This window comes from Microtus pennsylvanicus, chromosome 6 (genome assembly GCF_037038515.1).
Source record: "Microtus pennsylvanicus isolate mMicPen1 chromosome 6, mMicPen1.hap1, whole genome shotgun sequence".
Lineage (NCBI taxonomy): Eukaryota > Metazoa > Chordata > Mammalia > Rodentia > Cricetidae > Microtus > Microtus pennsylvanicus.
Window position 1 is genome coordinate 10426037 of NC_134584.1, and position 11915 is coordinate 10437951.

Below are 11915 nucleotides of genomic sequence, written 5' to 3' on the forward strand. Positions count from 1 at the left end.
AATGTTTGGAATGTTAGCTGCAGCTAAGATGGAGCCTGTTTCTACCTTCAAGGAACTTTAGATCCTTTTGGGAGAAGTAACAAATAGGTAATTGGATACATAGCCTATTTCCAGGTCCTGGCTAGAGCCTCAAAGAGGAAAGAAGTTCCACACCAGAACCGGAAGAACAGGGCGAGATCCTAGGAGTTACAGTTACAGAGGGGAGGACCTGGATGGACTTGGGTCCTGTGAAAATGGAGCAGGAAAGAGACAGACAGATGAAGACTCTGAATAAGAGGCACAGGTTAAGAGTCAAATGCAGAGTTTCTCTCACCGGGAAATGGTTTGCGATTTCTAACAGAGCAGCAAAATCCATGAGAAATTAGGGAAGTATGTTCTCTCTCTCCTGACAGATAAGTAAAAGTTGTTTATTATTAATTGTCATTATTTAATATTTAAAAATAGACAATTCAGGTAGGAAGAAGTTTAATTTATATGCTAAGAGCTCACCGTTGTTTTACTTTGCTGTGTGTAGCCCCATTCATTATAGTATGCATAAATATAATAATTTTCATACAATGAAGTTTTGTTGGTTATAATTTACTGTATTTTATGCTTTATAAACATCCTCATGTCCATAAATGTCAGTCAACATTAATATCTGTAATGAACATAAGATTAGCCCATCATCAAGCTATATGGTAATTTATCTAAGCACTTACCGCATCTTTTAGGCTTCTGTGAATTTTTACCTCCACAGATAACTGCATAATGGAGCTCCTCTAAATTGGCACTTATGGTACTTACAAGCTTCCTTATTTCTCATTACTAAACACTAGACACGCTGGTACACACGTGTGCATGCAAGCACACATATATGTGAGTATGTGAGTGCACATGCCAAGGCCAGATGTAAACATCAGTGTGCTCCTCTATCTCCTTCTGCCTTGATCGGAATCAAGGTCTCTCACTGAACTGGAAGTGTACAGCTCTGCTAGGCTGACCTGCTAGCCAGCTCCCAAGATCAGCCCGGCCCTACCCTCCAACACTATGGTTACAGGCAAGTGCAGCCATGCTTGGTGTTGTTTCTTTTGTTTTAATTCGAGCACTTGAGATTTGAACTCAGGTCTTCATGGTTTCATAGCAAGCACTCACTGAGCCAATTTCCCAGCTCTGGAACTATCCTGATCCACCTATCACCAATACGTTGCATTGTTGATATTAATGAAGTACTAGCCTCTGCGGAACTGCCTAGTTGACCTTCTTTGCCTGTTCTATTGAGCACACATGTAGTTTTCTCAATTGCTGAGACCTCTTGCTATGTTAACAGTTATTGTTACAGATTCTGTGACTGTCTCCTGGTGTCTCACTCTCAGTGAGATGTCATTTTCCTGTACAAATAGTTAATATGGGCTGGAGCTCTGATTCTTCCCACTTTAACATTGAGCTCAGGAGAAACCCAGCTATCTGCTTATTATACAAACACTGAGTCAGCCTTTGGTTGGCAAAGATCAGCATTTATGTGCCCTGTGGATGCTCCTGTCTTCCGAAGAGAAAAACTGAAAACAAGCACACACACACACACACACACACACACACACACACACACACACACAGCACTTCTCCTTACCCTGGCATTGCCTGTGCGCGGCCACTGCTCACCCACCCCAGCAGCATCCTTGTTACACTAACCGTGCACACATGTCGGGGGACCAGCACTGACATAAATCAGTTTCTGTACCTCTAGTGCCCTTCAGGGTCAGGGAGTCTCCCAGAAGTCTTTGGATTCTGGCTCAGCACCCAGAAAAGACCCATAGTCTTTTATCATATAAGGCATAGTCTCCTGTCAGATAAGGCTCAATCCCTAAGCCTTCTTTTCTACAGGCTGTAAAGGATGGGAATGAGAACACAGGTGGGAAAGCTTCCCTAGGTCTTAGTGATTGTATGATGCTTCTCACACACACGGCAGGAAGGAGATGGCAGACCATGGGCACTTGGGGCTTTCTGGCAGGACAGAGCGTGTGCAGAATGTTCCACATGCTCATTTTGAGGTCTCTAACTTGCTTGAATGAGGTTTATCTAGAAAAATTAAAAAGCCAATTAGGTTTTTTTGCGCCATAAGGAAAAGCCCCTATTAAATGAAGATGAAAGGCAAAAGTTACTTGATAATTATTTGAAAAGAGATCTTTGCAAATTAAAGTTGTGCTCTCTTTACCAATTAAATTAGTAAAGATTAAGAAAAAATAAATTAACCAACCTAGTTGTGCTGGCCAAGATCTAAAGATTGAGAATGCTGGTCCATTGCTAGTGGAAACACAAATTCATGCCCTCTTGAGGAGGAATCTGCCAGCCACACACCTAGTCGTCCTGGTCCTTGAAGCTTTTCTAATAGGACAATAAGAAGAAATACACAAAGACGCCCACCAAACACTGTTGGTAAGCATGAAAGTGGAATCAAACACAGAATCTTGGGTAAGGAATCAGACAACAAATGTAATTTGTTTTTTTCAATGAGTATTCACCAAATGCCTCTATTCCTGGGTATATGTTACATCGGTTTAATAAAACATCTGTAATCACTAAAATATTCTATAAAAAGTGGAAGGATATTTATGAAGACGCATGTTGGCCACGATGGCAGTGATGCAAAATGAGCCTTTTTATTCCCTCCTTTAAACAGAAACATCAGCAATTCAAAACCACTAATGGCTTTTCCAGAAAATGAATTCAGGATAATGTTCTTTGGCATGATTTATTAATTTATACTATGTATAATAAAGAGAGATCTAATTAAACATGCAAAACTTCTGGACCTGTTGCCCACTGTCAGCATGCACTTGACCTGCTCAAGCATTTGTATTCTGAATCACAGAAGCAGAAGCCACCCAGGAGTGTGTGACGTCCTGGGTGAATGTGTGTTGTTTGTATTGGCATGTCAAGGGCCCCCATGCCTGGAGACCTTGGGAATGAGTAGCGGGTGGGAGGATGTTGATAGTGTGCAGAAAATGCCTGCTAGGGTTTTCTTTGTCCCTGGATGATTATGGTCCAAAGACTGCTCCCCTCTAGAGACTGCTTCCACTAAGATTAGCTCAGCCTGCCTCTTTGAAGGTGTATAATAACCCCGCCTTCCTGCTTACCCACATGCAATAGCCCACCTCCCTCTTTGTATGCATGCAATGACCCTATTTCTCTGCTGAATTATATGATAAGCGCACTGAGCTTCTGGGATGCTGAAGCTTCTCCATCCAAAAAGAGATTTTCCTGTGTGGTTTTTTTTTATTTCCTTGTAGCCCCAATCAGGTAAAGTTCCTGGAGTCACTCGGGACATGGCCACCCAGTTCCTGTCTGATAGGATTGAAAACCCCACAGGAAAAATATCGGAGTTATTTTACGAGACATCATTCATTGCCTTCCTGTGAAGACAGAAAGACAGACAGCCATTCATACTTGGTCCCCTTGGGGCCTTCAGAAGGGGCGGTGCTTTACCTGAAACTGACTCACTTGCCTCCCTGTGCACTTGAGTGGATGCATGGCCAATGAAGTAGTCATGAAAATAGAGCTAGAAGCCTGGACTATAATAAAGCCAGACGACAGAGCTAAGGATAGAGCCAAAAGTAGAGCCAGAAGCATGCCGAAGGTAGAAGAGATGGGTTTTCAGGTGAAGCTTCCCACCTGAGCTGAGTCATACCCTGCCTTAACACTTATCCAGGCTCAGCAGCAACCCTCAAGATACTCCTCTGATGCGGGGAAAGGCTCCTGCCCAGGGAAATGTGTCTATTTCTGGCATTTGGAGATAGACCATCCCCAGTCAGAACTTGTTCCCTTGTACCAGTCACAGGTGATTAAATATCTGACTACAAGTAACATCTATTCCCTGCCTATTTGTGCCAAGCATCATTTGCCCACAAAAAAAGAAAGAAAAAGAAAGAAGATAAAGAAAGGGACAGAGCAAAGGAAGAAAGAAAATTGCTTTTTAGATTTCTCTGAGATTGATTCTGGAGATGTGTTTCAAAGGTCCTGAGTTTTCCTTACTGTACTTTCAATAACTACAGCACATTCCTGTGTTCAACGCCTCTAACACACCTTGTGCACCTTGGAAGGAGGTGCTGTTACGAGAGGTAGTTGTTAGCTGGCCACGGAGGCACACACCGTTAATTCCAGCACTCACGAGACAGAGACAACTGGATTCCTGAGCTGGAGGCCAGCCTAGTCCCAATGGCTATGGAGAACACACAAAAATCTCACTATGTGCTGCCCACAATGAAGATGCTCTCAACTGTGTCTGCCCATGAACAGATGCAATGGCGCAAGTCCATCCATCCGTCCAACCAAGCCTCTTCTTTCTTATGGTAGAATTATTTTTATTGTGACATACATATGTACATAGATGTACATAGATACATATGTGCATGCATACATACGTGTATGTATTATAACATTTGGCATTTCAACTATTTAACCAATCAGTGACATTAAGTACATTCATGATATTGTGCAACCATAAACCATCAAATTCCTGCAACTCCTCATCATTCCCAACTGAGATTCTGTACCATGAAGCACTGGCTCCCCGTTCCCTCTCCCACTGTAGCACCTGCTACCCTCTATCTTGTCTGCGTGGATTTTCATGTTCTAAGGACATCATATATGTGTGATTGTACAATATCTGTCTTCTTTAACTTAGCATAATGTCTTCAAGGTTCATCCCTGTTGTAGCATATATTTTATCCCTTAATAAAATACTTAATAATATCCCATAGGATGGGCATACCACATGTAGCACCCCTCATTTGCTAATGGAAACTCAGGTTGTCCCTACATCATTTTTTTGAGAATTTCATATATAAATACTACATTTAAATTATTCTCTTCTTCCCCCTTCTCGCTCCATTTCCTCCCATGTCCCTCTTACTCCTTCTCAAATTGATGGTCTCTCTCATACTTCATTTATAATTGTCACTCCTAGAAGAAGAGCTACAGACAAATTGATAGCTTCTGAGAGACAGAGGGGGGAAGAAGGTAGAGAGGGAGAGTGGGAGGGGGAGAGAGGGAAAGAATAATTCTTCTCCAGACACACCTTCCCTTATTGCCTAGCCAGTCTCATGAGGTTATCCCTAAACTCATATCAGCCATACTAAATGATCTCCCTAGGTTGTCTTAACAGACATGTGCATTTGCATGTGTAAAGACTACACCTAAAGAATCAGATGCCATGAATGTGTACCCACATTCTGACCATCTTGTGCTATGCTGCTGTTAGTCTCTATCACAGTTCTCGATCTTATAGTAATGTTCTTTGTGATAACAATGGGCCTCAGGCTTGGTTATATTTGGTCTATCTTCATTCTTCTCCCCATTCTACAGATGGAGAAACTGAGACTTACTTCTGGTTGATGCTTATAGGCTTTGCATATATATATACAGACACTGCTGTAGTGACCCAGTTGAGCAGGTGGTGTCCTTATGAGGAGAGCCAAGGAGACAGGTCTCAACATTTGTAAACTCAGTGCTTTGACTCACCTGTAGACTAAGGAAACCTATACAAACCATGCTATACAAACATACCTTTGGTTGCCTCATCACAAAGGGCAGGTTGTCTGGGTCTATTCCCCAGGGAAACAGCACTGATGATGACATTACACCTTTTGTGACAGAAGTGTGAGCCTTCATTTCCGAACTCCCACCTGCATTTTTCAGAGTAGAAGCTATGAATGTTCTAGAAAATTTATAAAGAAATCGAGCTTTAGATCAACAGTCAGACTGGGACAGTGTTTCTGAAGCCAGTACATGGGGCTGCAAGTGAAGGAAGCTGTGGAAGCCTAACATCTGTTGTCCAAATGGGAGCAGCTGGGGCCAGAAGTCATCCTTCTCTACAGTCCCACAGCCTGGGTTCCTGCACCACTTTCTGCTCTCCATTCTCTCAAGAATCAGACATTCCCCATGGTTCAGTACCTTGGTTGTTCAGTGAGGGCTCATCAAGAGATAGGTTCAGTCTGGCTATTAGACTTTGTCCCTGTTTTTTCCCAGATGCAACCACTACCCTGTCACACATCAGCCTCGTGTGTGTGTGTGTGTGTGTGTGTGTGTGTGTGTGTGTGTGTGTGTCCCTAAGTCCCTAAATCAGTGAGAAGTTCAGCTGAGAGAAGCTGACAAGCTCTGTTACCGAGGTCCAGAGCATCCTCAAACACAAAAACAGTTGCAGTGAATATTTTTTTCTCAGAAAGGCTGTACTGAAAATTAAAGGAACCTTCATTTACTTAAAAAAAAGGCATGTTATTAGTGCTCTGTAATAGCTAGCTAATTCAATGCCATGAAACATTTAAGATAAGAACAATACAATACAGATTTTTTTAAAAAAGAAAAACACAACCTGTGCATCAGTGATTTGAATATGCCTTAAACGATAGAATGTAGTCACCAACTTGTGATGGTCAGCCCAAAAAGATTAAGCAGCCCTGGATGCCGCAGCCACAAATCCAACGTTAACTTCACATCTCAAAAGCGAACATAATGAAAAGGTGTGTGAGGATGTATTGGATGGTCTAATACACCAAGAAGATTACATTTGTTTGTCAAGAAAGCAGGGAATCCAATGCCCCCGTGTTGCTGTTAACTGCCATCAGCTCTCCATGGCTTTTCTCACTGTGATTTTTCCAGGGACACACATTTCAGTAGTGTGATGTTTTCCAATGAGTTATGAGGGGAAATAATAATAATAATAATAATAACAAACATGCCTATCATGCTAATACATAGAACCAGACTCTGCACTCACTTCCTAGCAAGACCATTAATGCCTGTGACTCTCCCTGCTTTGTCCATTTGGATTTGACTCCAATGTGGAGCCATCTGCCCGAAACATCTATCATTTGCTGGCTACCAAAGTCAATTGTCACAGTGGGGAGCTTTTCCCACTTTCACGTATATTTCTGCTGACCTGTGTTGTATCACTCAAAAGATGTATAAGTGGGCAAATTTTTTAGACCATATTACCCAAGCCTAAAATTAGAATATTCATAACCTGAGAAATAAGATTATAAATATCCAAGTGGGCGTAACCTTTGAACTGTCTGGACGACTGAGGATGGTTGGTCATTAGCTTCAAGAAATCATTAGCCTCAAGTCCAAGGGTAACCATTAGATGCTAATGTCTGCCTAAAACTTCCAACTCCAGAGTAGTCTACCCTCCAGTCCAAGGGTAACCATTAGATGCTAATGTCTGCCTAGCACTTCCAACTCCAGAGTAGTCTACCCTCCAGTCCAAGGGTAACCATTAGATGCTAATGTCTGCCTAGCACTTCCAACTCCAGAGTAGTCTACCCTCCAGCAGCTGCTGCATCCGTAAGAGTGTATGAGACATGTATCACTTGTGAGACATTCTAGGCTGCATATTATTTTAATATCCAAATTATGACATTTAATATTTTTAAAGTCTGTGTATATAAGCAAGTAGATTGAGAGTGCATGATGATGTCACACGGTTCATCACTGGAACCCGTGCAGATCTCCTGGAGTCTGGGGAAGTCCTGGTCAATGAGAGACTCAACTAAGATTTGTGTCTTTCCTCTGTGAAAAGCAGAGCAGAATATTCCTGCTAGTCCCTTTTCAGAAAGAGCCTTCCTCCGAGCCCAAAGTTAGCTGTAAGTGACAACGATGGAACACAGTTATGAGATTTCCTGGTGGACCATGGAGGAGATCTCAGGCCCACAGCTCCTAGGAGTCAGCCCTGCCTTGGTACATTTTCTATCGCCAATATTACTATACCATGAACAACTTATGTTACCCAACCCCTCAAAATAAATAAATAAATAAGAGCTTCACCTGTATTTTTGGTTTGGGGTCAATGTCAGGTGTGGCACATTACCGTGCTTTTTTGATAGCAACATCTGGGAGCACTGCATCTCATAGTGAGGAAGAGGAAGAGTGCACACACCAGTCTCCTCTGTACTCTCTCCTTATGATGAACCCACCAGGGACCAATCATGAGGGCTATAATGAGACGCCTTATCTCATCACCATCACCCCCAAAGGTGGCGCCTCTAAATAACTTGGATACTGTAGTTAGTGAAGTTTCCAAAAACTCCAACAGAAGCCCAGGGATCCTGTACCAAAACCATCTCCAAAGCAAAGCAAGCCCAGCTCTTGGAGCAAGAGGGCAAGCAAAGGAAAGACAGTGCGGAGGGCTGGAAGAATAGACAAAGACCGTCTGAGGGATGAAGCCAGTGAGGGTGCCGTTTTTTATACAGTACCAATAACAAAATAATCAAAGACGAGTTTGGGAGGAAAGTAGACTGTGCAATATCTTCAGAGTGTTTAATTCTTGTTTTGTTTATTCTTTCAAAAGCTCTTGCTAATATTAGTATCGCAGTCACATCTTACAAGATATCTTATTAATTAGCATTGTTAAAACAGGGGTTGTAATACAGTCAGAATCTGGCATCTGAATGGTACTGTTCACAAGAGCTGAGAACTGACTCATGTGACAACCGACAGTAAGCAAAGAGAATGTATTATAAATACAACACAGCAGAGGGTTAGTGATACATCAAGAATAGTAAAATGACGTCATCTGCAGGTAAGCAGCTAGAACTAGAGATCACTATGTTAGCTGAAATTAGCCAAACTCAGAAAGATGAAATGCCACATTTTCTCTCACATACAGAAATCATATTAAAAAAGAAAAAAAAAAGACTATTTGAGAGAAGGAAGGGAAAGAGGAGTAAGCAAAGGAGGATATTGAAGCAGATGTGATTAATTACATTATTTACATGTATGAAAATGCATGACACATGATACTCTGGTACACACACAACACACACACACACACACACACACAGAGAGAGAGAGAGAGAGAGAGAGAGAGAGAGATTCCTAAGTCATCTTCCCAACAGAAAATGTATTTATGACTTCAAGCAGATGGAGACCCTATGAACCCCATTCACCCCTACTGATATTGCTTCATTGGGAAGACATGGAAGTGGGATTATCAAATTGTTACTATCAGTCAAAAGGACCCCCCAGGCAGCAGACCACAAATGCAAAATGAAAGACCTTTGCAAGCCATTGTCTGTTGAAGATGTACAATTACAGAAAACAAAGAGCTCCTTTCTCCACCTCCTCCTCCTCGTCTTCATTCTCTTCCACCTCTTAAAATTCCACCTGCTCTGTCTACCAGCCTTCCTGACAGTCGATGAGTTGCCACTAGGTTTTCTGCTCCTGGAAGAGGTGAACATTCTCACATGGATAGAGAAGACCTGGCTGTCCTCAGCTTGTTTTCTGACCCAAAGAAGAAGATTGGCTTTGCTTTCTGTGACTTCAACAAACAAGACGGAAAAGATATTCTTGCAATCAAGACATACCCAGTCAACTCATTCAAGTCTGAGATGGTGTCTGAGTTTAGGCAACCAACACAGAATGTTAGTATTCTGTTCTCCAGGCCTTGTAAGTCCAATCTTGTGCTTTTCTTCTCTTTAAACTTTTTACTTTGAGAAAAATTATAGATTCATAAGCACTGCAGCAAGCAATCCAGAAAGGCCCTTGCTTCGTTTGTCCTGCTTCATCAGTGACATCATCTTACAAGATGGAACTTACACATCAGAACTGAGATACAGACCTTGACATCATCCACCAACATGTGTTGTGCTTTTATAATCAATTAACTTTATGGATGACATCAGTCACAGTTACATAAAGCACAGACCCCAGGATCAGCCACAGTACCAACCCAAGAGTTCTCATCTTCAGCCAAGGAGAGTGGATGAGGGATGGTAGCAATCTGATAATCTAGTTAATTTTTAGCAAACCTAGCAGTAAGCCTCAGGCTGGATGATTAAGATGCTATTACATACACTTGAGAAGGATGCTTTGTTGGCTGAGTGATGAGTGACAAGCACTGGAAAGTGACCGCATCACCTTCCTGAAGTGACTACGCTCTCACACAATGACAGCACTTACAATGGACAATGAACATTTTTGCATTTTGTTTCAGCTTGGGATTTCCTAGAACTAAGATGACAGAGTGTAGTGAGGGGTATATACCAATCATCAAACCGCAGAATAGAAAGGCTGTGCTTCCTAGGTGGAAGCCTTGGGTGGAGACCACAAGGGCCACCATATAGTGGGAGAAGTATAGGATCAAGAACGATAGAATGGAGAACATCGCACTGATGTGGCCATGTTTGCAAGGCTCCTGGGTGCCCCTCATAGTCCTCATCTTCCAGCTGTGGCTGCACAGGGAGAAGATCAAGAGCAGAACAGCAACAATAAAGATGAGCAATGGCAGTGTGAGCCCCAGGAGGAAGATAGAAAGAGGCATGGCAGGTATTGGTTTGACCTGAGTTGAATTTTTAGAAAAAAAACTTACAAAATTTTGTTTGGGAATTGTTGAAGCCTCTCCGCCAAAGACCACAGTAGTAAAGGTTGCATAGAGCACAGATCCTAGGATCAGCCACGGAATCAACCTGGATATCCTCATCTTCAGCCACAAGAAGAGTGGGTGAGGGATGGTAGCAATCTTGGCACAGTAGAAAACCCCAAGCCATGTGGCAAACCAAAGACCCAATTCATTTATAAAGAAGACAAAGGTGATGTTGTCGGTAAATATAGAGTGCTTTGCCAAACAGAATATACCCAGTTGTGCAAACAAGATACAAAACTGCAGAATGATCCGAGAGGTTGCCAGGCAAGAGAGAAGCAGATCCAGTGGGATCATTCTCCTCCGAGAGACCATGTCAATGGTGTTGACAATGATAATGAGTCCATTTGCCAGGATTCCAATGAGCATTTGCACCATCATAACCAAAAAGAGGAAGAATGTATGACCTTCCAGCATTTTAAAGGGAAAAACCAATGGCTTCTTAAAATACTACAAAGAGTTCTGCACCGTCTCAGTTGTGAGTGATTTCTTTCTTTCAATTGGACCAGAGCTCCTTTGGAGACGACGCTAACCAGAAAGGCAATGGAAGAGGAAAGTGGGACTCATTTGTTTATACTGTTTCCTTCTCAACTCAAAGACAGTCAAATGAGAAAGAGATATTGTTGAAACAAATTATGTCTTCCTGATGGTTTTTGCATTTTTTAGGTCTGCTTAGGTGTCAAAGCAAATGGTGTAACCAGATCCCTTCAGGTGGCTAGTGGGGAGCTTCTTCACGACTAAACTTATTTATATTCTACTTAATGCTAATGAGACATCCTCAAGCAACATAAAGACAAATCACTTCCGTCATAGTAATGACACAGGGGTAGGAATGTAAGATCCCCCCACACTAGTTCTCCAGTCTGCAAAAATCAGTCATTCAGGACCACTGCAAACACTGTTAGGTGATAAACCACATACGATGAGACATGGGCTAAACCAGTGCTAGGAAGATGGCTCAGTTGGTAAAGTGCTTCCTGCACAAGCGTTGGGATCTAAGTTCAAGTCCCCCATGAGTCACAGTTTTAATAAAAGGCTATACATGCTCACCTGCCTTCCAGCATCAGGAAGCAGAAACAGGCAGATCTCTGAGTTCACTGGTTAGTCTACCTCAGTCTGATGCTTTTCCAACCAAGCTATTTCAGCAGACCCTAGCCAAGTCTTATAAAAAAAAAAAAAACAAGGTGAACCACATCCTTGAGGAATAATACTCATGGTTGAACTCAGATTTCCCCACAAATGAATACGCTCAACATGAACATACAACATACATACATACACACAAAGATCCACAGGAAAGTCCTCCAGCAGCAGTCGAGGGAGGCAGTCTGGGATTGGACACTATCACACAGATCCATGTTGGAGCATGGTGATGACATAGGACTCATTCTTCTTCCTCTGTTGGAAGGAAACCCACCAAATGAAATCGCTTTTACTTTGCATTTTGAAGCCTAGGAAAGCAAAAATGGAGGAGCAGCCATCTAAGCCATAGTGAAGCCAAGAACCCCCAAACCCTTATATT

General features: G+C 42.3%; 1 protein-coding gene across 1 annotated transcript; it reads right to left on the minus strand.

Annotated features, from left to right (window-relative positions):
- Positions 1–9887: 9887 nt before the first annotated feature.
- Positions 9888–10810, minus strand: Tas2r1 (taste 2 receptor member 1). The gene is given in 2 exon segments (XM_075977978.1): positions 9888–9907; positions 9910–10810. Coding segments are annotated over 2 exon segments (921 nt in total).
- Between the last annotated feature and the right edge of the window lie 1105 nt (positions 10811–11915).